The following is a 20,508-nucleotide window of genomic DNA, read 5'->3' as shown; positions in this document are numbered from 1 at the left end:
AGGCAGCAGCCTGCAGCCCACAAGCTTGGGGGACAGCGGGGAGGTGCAGCACGGGCATCCCCTGCCCCAGCCTGGGGGGGGGCAAATAATTCCCCCCTTTATTTCCCCCCCCCCAAAAAAACTAGGTGCGTCCTATGGGCCGGTGCGTCCTATAGGGCGAAAAATACGGCAATCATTTTTTAGCCAACTGATTAATCACTTCAAATAAATATGCATATCACAGAAACCTCAAAATAGTTAGTTTTTGAAGTGTGCGGAAGAGGCCGTAAGCCCGTTCATAATTTAATACTACAGGCAGCAACCATGTTGCTCATGTCCAATTGGCACCTGACTGCTGACACACAGGTCCTTTTGGAACAGAAAGGGATTTTTGGAACAGGGGGGATTGGGGCAGACCAGGCTTATATCCACTCCATCAAAGCCCGGTGGGGCAGAAACAGAACCCCTATGCAAAATGGTTGCTGCCTGCATTTAGCTAGAAGACATGGTTAAAAGGAAACTCATTTTTTTTCATTCTTGCTTGGAGTAACAAATCAGAGTAACACAATGCCTTAAATAGTTTCAGCCTCACAGATTAATTAAAAGGTAAAGGTAAAGGTACCCCTGCCCGTACGGGCCAGTCTTGACAGACTATGGGGTTGGTGCGCCCATCTCACTCAAGAGGCCGGGGGCCAGTGCTGTCCGGAGACACTTCCGGGTCACGTGGCCAGCGTGACAAAGCTGCATCTGGCGAGCCAGCGCAGCACACGGAAACGCCGTTTACCTTCCCGCCAGTAAGCGGTCCCTATTTATCTACTTGCACCCGGGGGTGCTTTCAAACTGCTAGGTTGGCAGGCGCTGGGACCGAGCAGCGGGAGCGCACCCCGCCGCGGGGATTCAAACCGCCGACCTTTCAATCGGCAAGCCCTAGGCGCTGAGGCTTTTACCCACAGCGCCACCCGCGTCCTCACAGATTAATTACCTCTCATCAATTAAATTTCACCTGTATTAATTAATCAACAATTTTAGGTGATTATTCTGCCAATTACACTGATTAAAAAATGGCAGCTATACAAACTATGACTGCACATTACACTATTATTGTCCCTGAAGGACCGTTTCCTTCTTATTCTTAAGACGTTCCAATTTTAAAGTTTAACAAAATGAATGACCCTTTCTGAGTCACATGTGGGGAAAGGGAAGAAGCAAATGGAAAGAATTATTATGATGAAAATATAAATATGTTCAACCAGTTACACAAGTTACACCTCACAAATGAACATGATCAAAATTCAAAGGCACATCACTCACATGTAATTTTAATTATTTCTATTTTTAACACCTTTCAGAAAAGTGTTATTGCTTAACTCAAATCCACCTGATAATCAATTGACATTACAAATTATTGTGATGTTGTGTTTTGGATAGGTGTGGAGATGCAAGACTGAAAGCCCATCACCTACTATCCTAGTGGGGACAACTCCATAATAATCTTCTATTACATAGAGAGCTTCCCTTATGGATCAGTTTCAGAAGCAATAGGTCTTTGGAGTCAATGGGCATCATTAAAAGGCATGGTTACAACAAGTATGAACACAAACCAGACTTGCTGAACTAGTATTTTCTGTACTGTATTATGCTGCACTGTATTTTCAAACATTATTAGTCAACTTGATTGTAAGGAAAATATTATGTTAAAGAAAGCTTGTCTTATGCTGAAAGTAGTATCATGCCACTTTCCCCCAAAGAAAATGTAGTTTGTTAAGGGTGCTGAGATTTGTTAGGAGGCCAGCTATTCCCCCCTAACAGATACAGATAGGTAGCCGTGTTGGTCTGCCATAGTCAAAACAAAAAAAAATTCCTTCCAGTAGCACCTTAAAGACCAACTAAGTTAGTTCTTGGTATGAGCTTTCGTGTGCATGCACACTTCTTCAGATACACTGAAACAGAAGTTTCCCCTAACAGAGTTATAATTCTCAAAATGGTTTAACAGTCAGCCCCTCTTCCCAGGGAACTCTGGGAACTGTAGCTTTGTGAGGCCTTGTTCAGCAACTCTCAGCACCCTTATCAAACTGCAGTTCCCGGGATTCTTCGTGGAAGCCATGATGTTTAAAGCAGCAAGTTATTGGTTTAAAGGTAAAGTGCAGATGGGGCCTAAATCTGGTCCTGGGCCTCCTCTTTACATTGCTAGCCAAGAAATTACTCCACAAACATAGAAAATGTATTTATAAGAAGCTGGCGTTTTATATACGCATCATATGAAGTTGGGTATTTTTGTCTTTTTGAACTGTGGGAGGAACAAGGTGAATCTTCTGTGAAATAAATGATAACTGGCCAGAACAGCCATTTAATTAAATTTGAGGAGTGTCTCATTTTGGAGTAGCAGAAGGAAGAAAAAAATTGCCTAGGATTCCCCACACCAATGAAGATCTAACGAGAAAGAAGGAAACTCAAAAGAGTGGAGGAACTAACAAGAGGAATGGGAAAACACCACCAGCTTTGTTTACCCCTGAAGCAGGGCAGGCGACCACAGACCCTCCAAGTGTCACGATGCGGCCAGCATGACTAAATCGCTATGGCGCATGGAGGTCCATGACGGAAGCCAGAGCGCATGGAAATGCGATTTACCTTCCTGCAGAACCAGTATATAAGTAACCATTGGTAGTGCTGTAGGGATTCTGACATGAAGACAAATAGGATATTGGCAGCAAAGGGAGGTGGTCTTTGAAATCCTCTCACTTTATCTGGACTGATCACATTTTGAAAAACTCAAAGAATAATAATAATAATAATAATAAAAGCCCTCAGAATATTTATCTTAAATATGGAGGTCTTAACTGCAGGCAAAGAGCTTTAACAAACTTTTTAACTGGAGTAAGAAAATATTTCCAAGCATTTACCAAGCTGGCTATACAATACATATATTACTGAAGTATTTAAGAAAGTTTGCTAAGTATCAAATCAAGTTAGTGTTAACCAACATTTCTTATAGTACTGCCATTTGCATCATATCTAAGTGGAAGAGGTGTGGATTGCTCTGTGTATGGCAATAATCGGAAACATTCCCTTTATATACTGTGTAAATGTTCCAGGCACTATGTGAAGTATATAAAATCAAATACTATTGTGATATGAAAAGGCAGCCTATGCCCTCACATAGATGCATTTTTGGTTTTCTAGTCAATACCTAACCAACTCATGTTTGTTATTTTTTAAATATATATAAAAGTGAAAAATATATCTTCCATACATGGTATGAATGTGAAATAAATTTAGAAGAAACTTTTTGCAATATATCGAAGTCTGAAAAAATATTATCTACTCTTCTGATAATAGATACAATGAGAGGTGGTTTTCCCACTAATACTATCATTTGTCTCATTTTTTTTTTGTTAGCAAGTAAATATAATTTACTCTCCAATAACAACAAAAATATAAAAAAGAATACTAGAAAAAAATCAAATGCATATCATTATGGCTATTACCAGAAAAACAGATAATACATTTTCCAGACTTAGATATATTGAAACAAAATTTCTTCTAAATTTATTTCATACTTGTATATATTTATCACTTTCATTTTTTTTAAAGTACAAACAGGAGTTGGCTAGGTAATGAACAGAAAACCAAAAATGCATATATATGAGGGCATATACTGTCTTTTAATCTGATTATCATTGTTGATTTAGTATACTTGACACAATGCCTTGAACCTTAACACAATGTAAATTAATAACAGCATCTGCCTGGATATTTAGTTAACTATAGTTAACTAAATTTTTAGTTCACTAGATTTTTTGTTAGCTAAGGGAATGTATGGCATTCCAGTGTAAAGTCAGACTTGTAAGACGGCACTAACATTAGCCTGGGGTGATATTAGCTGTACAGTCGCATGTGCTGTGAGACAAATACATTTCCTTCCACTGAGCATTATTTATTTTTTTCCATATTAGACCATTCTTTGTTTCAAAGCATATGATACTAGTGAATCTCCTTCCTTCCTCCCCACCACAATTCATGGCAACAACCAGTATTTAAAAACCCATCTGATATATAGTGGGTTGGATCTCATCACAACAACACAGTTCATAAAATCCCAACTATATGCTTTAATCCTTTTTGACTGCAGCAGCAACGCAAAGCATTATACACTTAAAGAAAAATCCCAACCTGCCATCCTGAAAAAATAATAATTGTGGCGCGTCAGTAACCAGATAGTATTCTCAAATTTCAGTGATCTAGACAGTGGAGCCTTCCCCCTATACTGTGCTCTGTTTCATGTGGTACAAGGCTTTAACTGGCCAAATCTCCCCCCTCCTCCCCACACTGAATCAGTAGAACAGTGAAGATCTTACTCTCTCTCTCCCTCTCTCTTTTTTAGCAGTGGCATATCAATGAGGCACAGATGTGTATTCCAACTCTGCATGGATGAGCACACTGTTCAATAGTGCTGGCTCACACGGTATCAGGGCAAGTTATCACTTCCCATGAAGGCACTCTTATCACCAGGGCCCAGAGAGGTGGCTGCAAATCGCAGCCTTTTTATTTTCAAGGCAGTTTTGCTGAACATTCAAGCTTCAAAGATTCACACTTCCAAAACTCTATAAGAGTTTGTGAACGCTCAATTTGCCAAAACTGTTTACAGTGTAATTGGGCACCGTACCTGTGTCCATGAGATAGCGAAGGCGCTTCTCCACCAGCGCGGCACGGGTGTCAATTTGCTTTTGCTCATTCTCTAGTGCTGCCAATTCTCCTACAACATACTGACTGGTGTCTTTGAACCCTTTCTGTTAAAGAGAACAAACAACAAGAAAAGACATCACTTGTTAAGTTGCATTTTTCCTTTCCAGAAACACTTAGTAAGGCACTTACCTAAATATCATGCTTACTACCAAACCAGGAAACACAATTCATAAATCTCAACCATCTGCCAAATTTCATTATGAGGTGCGTGCCATTAAAATCACTTACTGAAAGTTAGTTTCAAAGTTTCAAATCTCTTTGCTAACTTTTGAATTTCTGTACAATTTTTCTTTTAAACCTGTGCTGCTATAGATTTTTATAAATCATCTCAGAAAAGAATCAAAGTGTTTAATACACCATAGGTCTAACCTATAAAGCTGCTTTTTCGACTACAATTGGGGGGGGGGAGAAATACTCCTCAAATTTTATTTCATCCTACATAGCCATTTTTTTGCCAGGGAATCTACAGCTAAATATATAAAGTTTTGGGATTTGAAACAAACAAAAAATCCCAACAACCATGAATACCATTCTTTTCTTTGTGTATCTATCCCTTGTGCAAATTTTAATGGTGCTATTCTACAAAAATAACAGTAAAATGTCTTCTGGTTTCTCCCACAGAAATTGCTTAAATTGCTATACATTGGTAGTCTGGTAAAAGCATTGCTAATTAATGCTGTTAAGAACCTGACAAGTGGCAACAAAAATGATTGAAGAAATGCTCAGGTGCCACCACCATCCTGCAAAAAGAGAAAAAGCCTGCAGTCTAGTTTGGGTTCATTTATCCCAACCTTATAGTGACATCATTTTAAAATTTCTAAATCTTTCATATGATAAGTGTAACAGAACTTGTCCAAGAAAGAAAGAAATATGAAGAAGATGTATTACCGGTTATTAATGCTATCCTGAAAGCCATGACAGAAAACAGCAGATCTCTCAAATGTTCTGAACTTATCAGCTATAAACATTGTTTTAATGCTACTAATGAAAACTACCAATGGTGGTTCTGACTGGGCTATAGATAAGATTCCTCTCAGTTCCAACCGAGATGCAATTTATATCTAAAACAGTGTTTATAGCTGTTTTGGCAATACAAAAGTAAGGCACGTGTGCTTTGGAATCACCAATGAGCCTCTTTGAGGATGTTAATTAAAACTCACTGAGAGCAGGTTAGCTCATTTTGGGAATCCAATTGTCTTTTGCAAAGGAATGTATATATAGATACTACATTTTTAGGAAGGGATAAAATATGCTATTTACTTATCATGTCTCTACTAGTTGCTGGATGCGACAGCCAGCCACAATAAATTATTTTCTCCTCAAACAGTAGCTAAATGAATCAATACACAAAGTTATTTTTTGAAAATTGTGATAAAAGCTCACAAGGTGGTACCTCTCAGAACCCATGCACAGTGTAGTTGTTTTAGGACTGGGCAGACATGCAAATTTATAGGACCCCACCAGAAAGAAGAAAAGCAGCTGTGAAAGAAAGGCTATTTTACTTTTCTCATCCCCATCCCCCCAAACTGGTTGTTGTAGCCTCTCAAGTATAGGAAGGGAAGAAGTAATGTGGGTGGAGGAACAATAACGAAAGGTAACTGCCTACTATTCTTCATAGTTAATTGAAAAGATTACAAAACCTTGCCAATGACAGCTCTCAGGACTGTACAAAATACTGTAAGGTTAAAAGGAATGCTGTGTCAGGATGAAAACTTCCCCAGAGTTCATATGTACAATTTGCATATATATTATGAACTTGCTGAGCAAGACCTCTTCAGCTTTATTAAAGCACAACTGTTCTTAAATAAAAAAATTATCAGCTGGCAAATTGGTGGTCATTCAGTATAAGAATTAAAACACTTCACATTATCTAGATGGCACTGAGCTCCTCAGCAAAAATAACTACTATTTAGACAAAAGGTGGAGAGCAATAAAAAAGAGTTGCAAAAATTATGTGGTACCTCTAGACCGAAAAACAAAACAACCAATCCTCAAAACCAAAAACAAAAGGGGGAGGGGTGGCAGGAGGAAAAAAACAGAAATAAAACATATTCAGGTCAAAACTTGTTCTTCTTCCTGTTTCTGTCCCACAGCTGTCCATCAAAAGCAGCTTTCTCCCTGCGGTCTATCAAATATTTCCCTCACAAATCAATTTTACACATGATCAGCCCATACCCCTACTGAGCTGAACCTCCCCGTTAATTAAGTGAAGAAATTACCATATATATTATATTAATGCAAACATCATTCAGCTAGTAATTCACGGCTGATCTGGATAATGGAAAGGTTGAACACCCATTAACCCAAGCCAACAAAATGGGTTGGCTGAGAAATTCTAGCAGGTCTCATGTGACTTTTTCCTCTAACTGCAGCTCTGCGGTATCTGCTATTGTAATAATTAAAATCCTCCCGGTAGATCAATACTGGAATCTCTTTATGGGAAGTGCCCTGATGGAAATGTCTCAAGGAAGCTGGAGCTGTGGAACTCTGAAAAATTCATTTTTTTTTAATCTGACAATTATCACCACGCTGCAGACTAATTCAACAGCGCACCCCTCTCACTCTGCTTTGAATGCACTGGAGATTGACATCTAAGAAAACCTAACATCTCATTTTAACAAATAAAGGCACTATTTCCACATACAGTTGAGAATTATCAGCAATCATGAAACCAGACAAAAAAATTAATATACATTAAGCACTTCATCTTCTGATGGCTTCCTCTGAGTTTCAGTTATCGCTGCCTTCTCCTCATTTCCTCTCTTTGTATCTTCCTGTATTGATCTCTGCCTTTTCATCTCTTGAAAAAAAAGAGAGGAAAGACATGTAAAATTATTATAATACTTGATATTTGTGTATTGAAATGTGGGCTTACATTATCTGGTTTTTAATATATTTATTGTTAAATATTATTAAATCATAAGATTGGGGGTGGGAGGACAGCTTTTCAGAACATTTTTGCCTACCTGGTCTGTTTTCAACATATTGACTGAATGACTGAAGCTGAGTTTTTCTGACTGTGGAGTCCTTGCTGAACACAACAGGATTTCTAAAACATTCTGTTGCTTTTTGTAATCGCTCAGCATGATGTTCTTCTGTCTCATTCTGCCAGAAAAACCAGAACTGTACATCAAATTCTTTTGTTTATAAATATGCAGTTACAAATGAAAAATATATATTTCAACAAAAGAGAATATGTGGAGAGAGAAAAATACTGTTCGTGTTAGATAAAAATGACATCAGGAACCAGAAAAAAGTGCTGAGCCCAAGAAAAGAGGTTTTGGCAAAACAAGCCCCTTGGGTTATTAATATGGCAACTTCAGCCAGGGTTCTGCTGCTAGACACCAAAATCAGTTAACGGCATCAAATGTAACTTTGAACAAAGCAGAGTTTAAACAAAGATCACTCTTCCTCAATTTGGATTCCCTGAGCATGGTGTACATTGGACTACACAGCAATGTGTATACCCCTGAACGTCACCTGTCACTTAAAATAGCAGAGTGGCTCTAGTCTTCTCCATACACTGCTTGCCCTGGTAAAGAATTGTGTCATCCTGAATGGACCCACAGACTTGTATGACAAGAAGAACTCGTTTCTAATTTTATGCCCATTGAGATAAATCACTAATGCTGGATGAAGGATAAAAGGTAGGATTATAATACTACCCCAATGAACTGCATTTCATCAGCTATAACTTTCTGAATCCAGATTTGTAAGTAAGCCCTTTGCAGCTAAGGAAGCTACAATTATCGTTTCCCAGAGCTTCCTATGTTAATGTTGGTAACAAATTCAAATGGGTCTATCAACACAAAATATCCCAGAAGACTAAACCACAGCAGTGTGTGGAAACTGCAGATACGAGGTGCTGTGTACCAAACAAATATTTCATTTTATACCTAATCTATTATTATTTTTATTAAGTGTTTTGAAAGTAAATAGGGAAAGACTAAGATGCATGACTAATAGCTAAGCCTGCTGAATGCTGAAACTGGTTATCAAAAGCTACCAAGACTTTGCCCTTCCTCTGCATTGAGACAATTGGTAATGAGGGAGTTCTCCAATGGCCTATTCTCTAGCCTCAAGGAGGCCTGGGATACAGAATCCTCCAGGGAAGGTAACAGTTTATCCTTTTCCACAAACACAGAATGCCTCATTTATAAATGTGTAAACTGCATTTTATTAAGAACACAAATCCAACTCGTTGCTGAAAGCTTTAACAGAACAGATGGACACCATGTATTATTTCTTACAATATTAGAAATGTGTTTAGACCTGGCTACCCTTTTCGCTGCAGCAACTTAAACAAAGAAAATAAAGCACACCCAATTAATAAAAAAAATGTGTATTTAGAGCATGCAATACCATTTTTGTCACATTAACTAAATCAAATTGACCTAATAGAGGGGGTTGGTGTGCCATTTGTTGAGTTAACTCTTATTTCTATAAAGCATCACTTATGCTAGATTTGTTTTTTCAACAATCAAGCAGCTATGATTTTGCTTTTCTGAGAAAAGGATCTCTTCCAGCTATTCATACAATAGCCATCTGACAGTCAAAACGCAGGTCTTTACCAAAATAAACAAACATGGCTAATTTTTTAGGCCTGGCAACATGCTAAAATATCAGTGCGATTAGCCACCAAATCCCATTTTAAGAAGCCTTTTTATGACTGGGGACTTCTGCCACTTTACAAATGTATTCCTCTAAGCCCACTAATTCAGTTAGCCTTTTCAATCCATTGTATTATTCTGAGGCCAGCTTCATTTTGCATTAAATCCACTGCAGAAAGCTAAATTGAACGCAAAAAATCAGACTTGATCCAAGCTTTCCTTTGTTCAAAGATAGAGACTGAAAGTCCTCTGCTGCTGCCACACACTTTCATCACCAATTTATCGGAACCGACAGTGTAAAGGAAAAAGCAATGAAAGTCATTGTTTTGGGACTTCAAAGCATCTCTGTATCTGGGGGAGGAAATCCTTTCAGTCAGCAGTGTATACACCCACAGTCTGCAGGTGGGTGAAAAGTTATACATAAGTGGAACTGCCCCATAGGCATAAAAATCTTTTCACTTACTAGTAACAGTTGTGACCTAATGAAGACAGTAAGATGCACCTTTACATATATTGTATCTATCTAGTTATGTCTAGGTAGAAAATAAGCAACCCAACCCAAAATGCACTGCACTACCTACACTACGTGGCACAAATGTTTAAGAAACCTATGTGGGTTTATATAATAGTTTGATTTCAATATAGCAAAACCCAACAGTTAATCGTTAAAAGCAGTATTTTTAAACAAGAAAAAGAGGTGCCGGTACGCCCCATGACCCCCCACCACTCCCACCACTGCTTCCCCGACCCTGATCGCCCCTCCCTGCACTTTTGCTGCTTTCCCCTCCTCCGTTGCTGCTGCTTCCAGTGGCACAGCCTCCCGCAGTTGCTTTGGCACGACCCTTACGAATGACAAAGCGGCTTCCGAGAAGGTGCCTGACGATCACCGGCAGGCACCTTGGGTCGCACCCAATCAGTTCCGGGAGGCTGTGCTGCAGCCATGGAAGCAGCAGTGATGGAGGAGGAGGAGGCGGAAGCGGCAAAGGTGCGGGGGGGGACGACAAGTGAATGGGGGTGGGCAAGTGGCAGCCTCAAGATGGTGGCAGGGGAAAAGGAGGTGGTGGTATGTCATACCGACCAAAAAAACACACTAGTTAAAAGAGATTAAAGGAAGGCCCTGTTCACATCTATGTAAATGAGAGAATTGACTTCAGTCCGAATCATGTAATGTACTTTACTTCCTACACTTCCATAAATTTAAAATGACTAGTTGAAATAAAGAATGCCTAACTAGATTGTGGTACAGTGGCCCAAGTGAGCAATCACTTGTTGTACAACCAAGCACCACCCATAAGAGGACACACACTGTTAAAACAAAAGGCAAGTGTTAAAATGTATATCTTCTCATACATCTGTACAGACATAACCATTAACAGCACAAATCAGAATCCAGAAGCCTCAAGTACTAAGACAGTAGCTTAGTCAAAACTTACCTTAAACTCTTGCTCTGGGCTATCAATGACTGCTTTCTGAGCAGCACTGGAAAGTGAATTTGCCACCTGTGGCTGAGCTTCCAGGAGCTTCTTCAGCTTCCAGTCCACCAACTTGCTGCTCTGTTCAGCTAAATATGCAAACACCACAATATAACGCACACACACACACACACACATACAGACGGAGACAAAGAGGAGTATTTAGATGTGGAGTCATTATAACAATGTATTCATTTAAGAGATTACATTTGGATTGCTGTTTATAACCTTTAAAGTGCAACTGATTTGGAAATGGAATACAATAATTTGACTCTAGGCTACAAATGTGATTCTTGATGCCTCTCTTCCCCATGTCCTTGCCATACAGTTATTTAAACTATATGTTTGTTTATTCGGCTTTACGCCCATCATAAACCACAATACAATACAACAAAACAAATCAAATAAAACAGCGAACTCGTACAAACCACAAATAGTATAACACAGTTCACAACTCATAAGGACAGATTTATACTTTTTACAGGGTGGCCCATAATGTATTGGTCAAATTGATTTCAATTGAGCTTTTTTATAAGCAGGTTTCCTTTTTAAGGGTTGGAAGAAATGAATGAGTTAAACAAACATAACCAGATGTTAAGTTGTTTTAATTACGGTTTGGCTTAAACACAGTTTGTTTGCCTGCCTCACCCCAGACTCTCACTAAGCTGTACAGCTGCATAAATTGGAAAACGAAACAAACTTTGGGGAAGCTACTCATTTTTGAGATGACTTGTAGTTCACTATCTATGCCTACTTTATTTTTATTTTTGTCATCACTGCCAAAATTGGTGAGGTCTTGTGTGCGTGTGAAATTGTTTTTTGTGGAGGGTGGCAGTGGAATCTGGTCCTGGCCAGGTATTAACCACCCCTGTTCTAGTCATTACCTTGAGAACCTTTGACCTCACCTGGACTGCTATAACAAGCAGTAATCCACTTGCAACATTATAACTGCACTACTGTCTAAATCTTGCCACGGTGGAGGAATTATAACCACTGTGAATTGCTGTCAACCTCATTGCTGGAAATACTCAGAGGCAAATTTATCTATACACATGTCAAATATCAAATGAGTAAGTTTTATGTTCAGTCCTAGAGGTCTGAGTATAAGAAAGCAGATATATTTTATCATTCACATTCATCCTTTATGTTGTACTTCCCATGTGCAAAGTGCTTTGCTATTCCTGTATCATTAAAGCATTGCACAATATGTGTCTCTATTTCAACTTAACATTTGAGGAATTAAGGCAGCAAGACCAAATCTTGGTCAACACCTATGGCTGATCCAGGATTTAAACTATTGCCTTCGAGATACACACCTACATATTTACTTTGTTATCGACTGACAAGTACATGAAAAATGATAGCACAATCTTTCTTATATATATTACACATAAGCTAAGAATTGGTTACTTTGGACCAAACTACACAAGAAACAAAGATCTACAAGTAGATCTGCTGCTGCTTTAAAATTAAGCACAACTAGGTGAAGCTATGTATGTATGTATGCATTTAAAACACATACTGTTTTTAAAATTCCAAAGTGGTGTACAACAATATTAAAACCACACCATAAACAACAAAGATAGCATAAAACAACAATACATCAGGTGGCCTGAATAGCTAGGAACATTTTCGTTAGTGTACTCTATATGGCCATTTCTGAATAGGGATAGCCAGGTAGCCTCAAAGCTAGACTACAGTGGTATCTCCAGTTGCGCACGGGATCCGTTCCGGAGCTCCGGTTGGATCCTGAGGAATTCACAACCGGAGGTTTCCTGCTTGGCAGGGGGTTGGACTCGATGGCCCTTGTGGTCTCTTCCAACTATGATTCTATGATTCTAGGTGCCGCTTTTGCGCATGCGTGCGGTGCATACAGTGCTTCTGTGCATGTGGCGAAACCCGGAAAAATACTTCTGGGTTTACCGCGTGTGTAACCCGAAGGATACACAACCAGAGGTGTGTGTATCCAGAGGTACCACTGTATTGTGATGTTCTCTATATGGGCCGTCATTGAAGATGGTTCAGAAATTCCATCTATGGCAAAAAGCTGCAAGAATGCTGGTAGGGTAGCAAAAAGAATATTCTTTTCCAGTCCCAATTTAAAGTGCAAAGCCTTAAATCAGGTATGGAGAACCTTGGGCCCTCCAGATGTTGTTGGATTCTAACTCCCATCAGTAAGCATGGTCAATGGCCAGTGATGGTGGAAGTTGTAGTTCAAGAACATCTGGAGGGTAAAAGGTTCTCCACACATGCCCTATATCAGGGGTCAGCAAACATTTTCAGCAGGGGGCCGGTCCACTGTCCCTCAGACCTTGTGGGGGGCCGGACTATATTTTGGAAAAAAATAAAAATGAACAAATTCCTATGCCCCACAAATAACCAAGAGATGCATTTTAAATAAAAGGACACATTCTACACATGTAAAAACACACTGATTCCTGGACTGTTCATGGGCCGAATTTAGGTGATTGGGCTGGATCCGGCCCCCGGGCCTTAGTTTGCCTATCCATGCCCTATATGGTCTGATGGTGGTCTCTGTGTATGATGAAGTACAAAGACATACTTAGCCCCCCCCTTCTCTAACCCCCTTGCCAGAGGAACCCATACACCTTACCCATAACAACAAAGGAGCGACTCCTAGCCACTCCAGCTCAGAGTGGAGAGGCACCACTTGGGACTCCACCCTTGGCAGGGGCCAACCGAACCATTTCTTTATAGTTTTAGGAAGCTGGCTATGGTACATTTTCAGCAGGTGTTTGAATGAGGCAACACCTGATTAGATAACTGGTTGCTACTGCTGCTATTAGTAAATCACTATTTAGTGAATTGTTGTTGGCATCCGTCTGTCTTGAGAGACAATGGAATGCGCCTTCAGGGATGAAGTCAAAGTGTTGGAGAATCACGGTACCTGCTGTGACTACAGAGACCAGTATCTCTTAACTGCCGCCTCCCATGCTGTTTTTGCTAGCAGCACCTCTCCAAGGCACAAGCAGTGTGTAGCGAATTGTGGCCCACGTGCTCCAGCACATTTGCCAACCAGATGCTTATTGTGAGCCTGCAAACAGGATCTGATCACAAGACTACTGTGCCTTCCTATGGTTTCCAGCAACTCAAATTAAATTAAGGTTTGGAGTGTTAAAACTGGGTGCCATACCCATATGTATTAAACTGTGTGCTAGACATTTCTAATCTCCTGGAATTAGCAAATGTAACGGCTAATTAAGCCAAGCTAGTCTCTTGTGATGTGGTCACTGCCCGGGATGATAGGCCATTAAGAAACAGAAGATCAAAGGGACCCAGTATGAGATGGCAAATGGATGGGACCCCTCCCTTGAGAGATAAAGACCTTAGAGTAGTGAGTAAGAAGCAATGTTAGTAGAATTCAAGGTATGTGACCAATACACAAAGCAGCAGGCATAGCACAATGACTGATGTCAATCTGAATCCAAGGTTGAAGCTAAGGGACCCTCTTGAGGTGATAATGCTGTGAACCCCTCCATTCCCTGTGGGCTCAGATTGTCTATATGTGTAAATAAACCATAAATCCTAAAGACAAGACTGTTTCTTCTGTGCCTCATTTCAAAAAGGAAACATGGAACCCCAGGGAGTCATGCACTGCTTGGAGACTGGAGGTGGCATGCAACAAGATTAATGACCCAGCTATAAGCACTCTGCAGTGGAGGTTGGAAAAAGCAATCATTGATAGTCTTCTCCTCCATGAATTTGCCCAATCCACCTTTAAAGCCATCTAAGTTGGTGGTCATCACTGCTTGTTGTGAGAACAAATTCCATACACTATGCTATGTGCAGAAGTCTTATGTCTGTCCTGAACCCCTTTTTGTCTGTCCTGAAGTGATACGTATTATTACAAACAGGTCCTGCAATCAAAACGAATTATCTTGATTCCCACATAAAGAAAATGGAAACCAGAAAACACAGAAACCAGGAAGTGCTTGTGGGCTCGAAGATGTATTTCCTGAATGCTTGAAGAAACCAGGAAAACACCTTCAAGACACTAACCACTAGGCTTTGTACCATAAATAATCCATAAGAATAAAGTACCCAAGTTCTGGTTGACAGCAAAAGTAATAATCTTACAGGAACCCAAGAAAGATCACTGACTTGCCGTGTTACCACCCTATCTCTTTACTAAGCTGCATGTGTTAATTACTAAAAGGATTTTCTTTCAAGGAATTGTTTTCACCATAATGTTCTGAATATAGATGAACCTGATTTCAGAAAAATTCCAGTGAATGATGAAACAATGTTACTTAAAAAAATGCATTAAGCGTGGTTTCTAAAAAAGGCCAAGAACAGTCTAGTGCAGGGATTTCCAAACTATAGTCTGTGGACCCCCAGTGGTTTATGAGCTTCATTCAGGTGGCTGTGGTGCGTCTATGGATTTGGTTAAAGAAGGGAGACAGCACCACCACTGCATGAATCAGTCATACTGACCTTTAATGCTATTTTATTGCTTTTATTTCTTAAATTGCATTTTATTCTTGTTATAATTTGAATTTTTATGGAATTCAAATTATAACAATATAAAATGTAATGCTAATAAAATAAGCAACAAAAATAACATTAAAAATCATACAACATCTTAGCACAGCACTTTACAATTGCTACAACAGGCAACTGAATTCATTAAGTGGCCTGCCAAAACTCTTAGCACTTTTCATGAGGTCCATGGGGGAAATGGTTTGAGGATCACTGCTGTATATTCAGCTGCTCATATCATATTATATGGCCCAGAGGTGTGTTTTTTTAAGTGTCACTTGTAGACCCATATCTGTGGAAATGTACCTTGAAATGCATTTTGTTCCAAATGTGGCAAAAATTACAATTTCTAGACATCTCAAAAACAAATGGTTGTCTTGTGGGTCCTGTTCAATCATCTTCACAGAGAAGACTTCATACTGATAGTAGCTTTCCCTTCATATAGCACTGAATCAGGATCTCAATCAACTATAAGGTCTGAATGGTAACCTGAATAGAACGACTGGCTTACTTGAAGTGTAGATTTGTGAGTGGGACGCTGGTGACAGTGCATTGGGTATTTCCTCTCACATGACCTCAGGCAGGAGTAAAGACTTGTGGGACACAGGCACTTCCTCCTCAGTTTTTCTAGACTTGCCAAGCAGCAATGTTCACCAAAGCACGTGAAACAAGAACAGCAGCCTGCCTCCCTTCCTGGGTCATAAATCAATAAAAATAGAAGTGACAGAGTCAACAGTACCCCTCCTAAGGGAAAAAACAAAAACAAGTGTGACTGCAGACCATCATAGGGAGGGTTCCACTGTCCCCAGCGTCCCATTCACAAATCTACACTTCAGGTAAGCCAGTCCTTCTATTTATTTCACGGGACACTGGGAACAGTGGATTGGGACAGACCACAGCACTTCCCAATAAATGGATGGGTCCACACTGCTGACAAAACTTGGTGTAACACTGTACGACCAAAAGCCACCTCAGTTGAAGACACGGTGACTTGGTCAAATTTATAATGTCTGGTGAAAGTGGAGGGAGACAACCAAGCGGCTGCCCTACAAAAATCTATTAAAGGAGCATTAGCCATAAAGGCAGCAGAAGTCGAGGCTGACCCAGAGGAATGAGCAAAATATGAGATGGGTGGGCCAATTTCATAGGATCATAAGCTAAGGAAATGCAACCCTAATCGATCTAGCTAGTGTAGCTGAAGCGACCTTTCCTCCTAAGGTGGAAGGATGAAAACTGCTGTATATACACTTTTAAGGCCCTGCGGACATCCAAGGAATGCCAAACTTTTCCGATGTATGTTTTGGTCACTACAAAGTTGGGAGAATGAGTTCCTATTGAACATGGAATTTGGTAAGAGCTTTTGGTAGAAAGGAGGGAGCTTATCCTTATGGAAGATGCGTAAATTCTTATGGAAGGTATGTAAATGACCAACAAGGCCAACAGTTCTGAAACCCATCTCACTGAAGTTATCACAACCAAAAATAGGACTTTAAAGAAAGGTTCTTTAAGGAGATTTGGTGTAGCGGTTCAAATGGATGCCGTTGCAGTGCTGACAGAACAGAATGTAAGTTCCATGGTGAAAAATGGTAAGCTACCGAAGGATGCTGTAACATAGTTCCTTTGAGGAAACATTTGATTAGCAGATTTTGTGACAACGAAGAACAGCCAACAGAACTTAAAATCGAAGAAATGATGGAAAGGTGATGTTTTAAAGTATTAGGCTATGGGCCATTTTGCAGACCATGTTGGGGATAGCAGACAACATCTGGAACCGCTACTCTGTGTGGTCACAGATGAGAAGCTTTACACCAGGAGGTAAAGGCTGACCACGATGATTGATAAATATGTCTTGTGAATGGACGTCTGGAAGCTAGAATGGTGGAGATAACATTCTCATCCAGACCACAAGATTTCAGTCTATGGCACTCAAACACCATGCGGTCAGGTTCAACCATTCTAAGTTCGGATGAGTCCCTGGCAAAGTACAGTGGACAATACAGGAAGATGAAATGGTGGTGTCACTGAAAAAGCCTGAATCTCTGACAGCCAAGGCCTGCAGGGCCATAATGGCGCAACTAGAACCACCTAAGCTTTTTTCAACCTGATCTTTTGGAGGACTCTCGGAATGATGGCACGAGGAACGAAGGTATACAAGAGTTCCTTCGGCCATGTCGTCATTAGGGCATCCCAGGCTTCTGCTTGGTTTTCTTGGAACCGGCTGAAGTAATGGGGTAGCTGACGATTTAGCTTGTGAGCAAAGAGATTGACTTGTAGAGGATCCCAGCGGTGTTGAATCTAATGAAACACTGATTTACCTGGGATCTGCTCAACTAATCTGTTTGCTGGCTACCGTCGCCGGCAATATGTTCTGCCATGAGGCTGAGGGGATGATGCTCAGCCCAACTGAAGAGAAGAGCTGTCTCTTTCTGGAGAGATTCTCAATGGTTGCCTCTTTGACAAGATATGTGGGCCTTCGTTGTTAAACTGTCTGTTTGATGAAGGACGTAATGGAGTTGAAGACAAGAAAAGTGAACATTTGCCAGTCTGGCTGCTCTCAACTCTAGCCAATTGATGGAGTGAGTGGCCTCTGAGCTTGACCACAGGCCTTGAGTGTAGATTTATTGACAATGACATCCTTGTAAACTGGTGTCCATGGTTATCTGACTGCTGCACAGATTTCTGAATCATTTCTGAAGATTGGAGATTTGCACCCACCACGGAATGGACAGCTTGAGTTGAGGAGATAAGAGCAAAGACCTGGGGCGATTGTGAATGATTGCCCATAATGCCAAAGTAAAAACCACTGTAGGGTTCTTGTGTGGTGCCCAACATGTAATCTGAGAGGCTGACATGCAGAGTCCTAGAATTATTGACAGACATTTGACTGTCATCTTTTTTTGTCTTTAAGATTGCAGCTGCTGCTGTGTAGATTTTGCTGATGTGCTCCGGTGAAAGAGTCACAAGATATTGAACTGTATCTAGCAGGGCACCTAGGTGAATGATCCTTGGTGATGGGGTCAAGCAGCTTTTTTTGTAGTTGTTCAAGAAGCCATGAGATTGTAATGTTTTGAGGGTGATGTGCCAATGGAGATGAGCCTGTTGAAGGGATGTCGCCCAAAGGAGCAGGCCGTCTATGTACGGCTAAATATGAATGCCTTGTAGATGCAGGTGCGCTACTAGGGTGATCATTATCTTTGAGAAAACTTGGGGCGAAGAGGCTAGACCAAACAGGAGACTCTGGAACGGAAAATGATGCTTATCTATGGCGAACCATAGATACTTTTGGTGATCTGAATGCATTTGAACATGGAGGTATGGTTCTCAAATATTGATGAGAGTTGCCGGTGTGAAGAACCTCCATGATGGAGGGTAAGGACTCCATTTTGATTTTTTTGTAAGCAACACAGCGATTTAGGAACTTCAGATCAAGAACTGGCCAACATTTTTTGGTGTCCTTCTCTCCGTTGCCAGCCCCGCAATCTCCGGGGACAGAGGGGAAGCAATCTTCTCCCCGCCGCCCCTTGCTTTTACCAGGTCCGGGGACAGAGGGGAAGGCGTGCGCCTTCCCCTCTGTCCCCGGAGATTGCGGGGCTGGCAACGGGGAGAAGCGATCTTCTCCCCACCACCCCTTGCTTCAAAAGAGGTCCGGGGACAGCGGGGAAGACGCGCTGCGCTTCCCCGCTACCCCCGGAGCTTGCGGGGCAAGCTTCGTTTTGCGAAGCAAGCCCATAGGGAGATGCGTCTTGCGAAGCGGCTAAGAAAATGAAAAACTCCTTCGTCTAGCGAGTTTTTCGTCTTCCGAGGCGTTCGTCTTGCGGGGCACCACTGTACTTATCTTTACATTCAATCAATAAAATGGTGCACGGCAAAACGGAGCCTCAGCATCAGAAAAAAGAGCATATTCAGCGACCCTGTAGGACTGCAATATACAGGGACATTCTGCAAGAAAGTAAACTTAATAAACTAAAGACAAGAATAAGGTTGCTAAGGCAGACAAACAGGGGCGGGGAAGAACGAAATGCTTTTTTGGAATACACACACACACACATACATATATATATATATATATATATATATATATATATATATATATACACACACACACTATATATATATATATATATATATATATATATATATATATATATAAAATAAAAAGGTACCCCTGCCCGTACGGGCCAGTCGTGTCTGACTCTAGGGTTGCATGCTCAAGAGGCCGGGAGCCGGCGCCATCCAAAGACACTTCCGGGTCACGTTGCCAGCGTGACGAAGCTGCAACTGGCGAGCCAGCACCAGTGCTGCACACGGAAACGCCGTTTACCTTCCCGCTAGAAGGCGGTACCTATTTATCTACTTGCACTTAAGGGTGCTTTCGAACTGCTAGGTGGGCAGGAGCTGGGACCGAAAGACGGAAACTCACCCCGCCGCGGGGATTTGAACCGTCGACCATGCGATCGGCAAGCCCTAGGCGCTGAGGTTTTACCCACAGCACCACCCGCGTCCCATATATATAAAAATATATATGGCTATATATATATAGCAAGACTCAAGACAGTTGCTAAAACTAAGGAAAACTAGCAAGAGAAAGCAACAATAAAATGAGATCAAAACTGAAAACTTATCTGAAGAAGCAGGAGAGCCAGGACAAACATCTTGCTGAGTCAGGCAGGAGAAAAAAACTGAAGAGGAAGTGCCTGTTTCCCACAAGTCTTTGCTCCTGCCTGAGGTCATGTGAGTGGAAATACCCAATCCACTGTTCCCAGCGTCCCATGAAATAAATTAAATAGATCTTCTATAGCAGACAGCTGTGATTAATATAAACCTAAATTAGCCTAAACAAGTCTCCTGCTATTACTTTTGGAACACAAAGGGACATAACCAACAATCCTCACTTTGAGGAGAAAATGAACAAATACTAGGATTTCTTGCCATCACTATAATCAACTATAGCATAGTTATAGTAGGGTTACCAGACGTCCCCAGATTTGCAAATCTGTCCCCGGACAAATTCCGTCCCCGGAATGTCCCCAGATTTGTAAATCTGTGCCCGGGAAACGTGGCAGCGGCAGCCTCAACAGCCCTGAGCCAGCCTGGTAGTGCAGTTGGCTCTGGCTGGCTTCAGGAGCTGCTCACTGCCGTGGCGCCTGCCATTTTTCCTCTCTGGAAGTCCCCATATGATGTGTCTTGTGCACAACAGATCATAT

The 20,508-nt window shown here is 41.0% G+C and overlaps 1 protein-coding gene across 4 annotated transcripts in view; it reads right to left on the bottom strand.

The window, feature by feature from the left end:
- EHBP1 (EH domain binding protein 1) overlaps window positions 1-20,508 on the bottom strand; it is a 306,658-nt gene that overhangs the window by 53,775 nt on the left and 232,375 nt on the right. For all 4 annotated transcript variants that reach the window (XM_079969700.1, XM_079969702.1, XM_079969701.1 and 1 more), the window contains 4 exons: window positions 10,766-10,893; window positions 7,689-7,827; window positions 7,416-7,522; window positions 4,643-4,766 (listed from right to left, as the gene is read on the bottom strand). In XM_079969700.1, the coding sequence (XP_079825826.1) occupies window positions 4,643-4,766; window positions 7,416-7,522; window positions 7,689-7,827; window positions 10,766-10,893 (498 nt within the window). The remainder of the gene's footprint in view (window positions 1-4,642; window positions 4,767-7,415; window positions 7,523-7,688; window positions 7,828-10,765; window positions 10,894-20,508) is intronic.

The sequence above is a fragment of the Podarcis cretensis genome (genome assembly GCF_951804945.1).
Source record: "Podarcis cretensis genome assembly, chromosome: 3".
NCBI lineage: Eukaryota > Metazoa > Chordata > Lepidosauria > Squamata > Lacertidae > Podarcis > Podarcis cretensis.
Note: the sequence above shows the minus strand (reverse complement) of the source record. Positions and strands in the feature narration are given on the sequence as shown.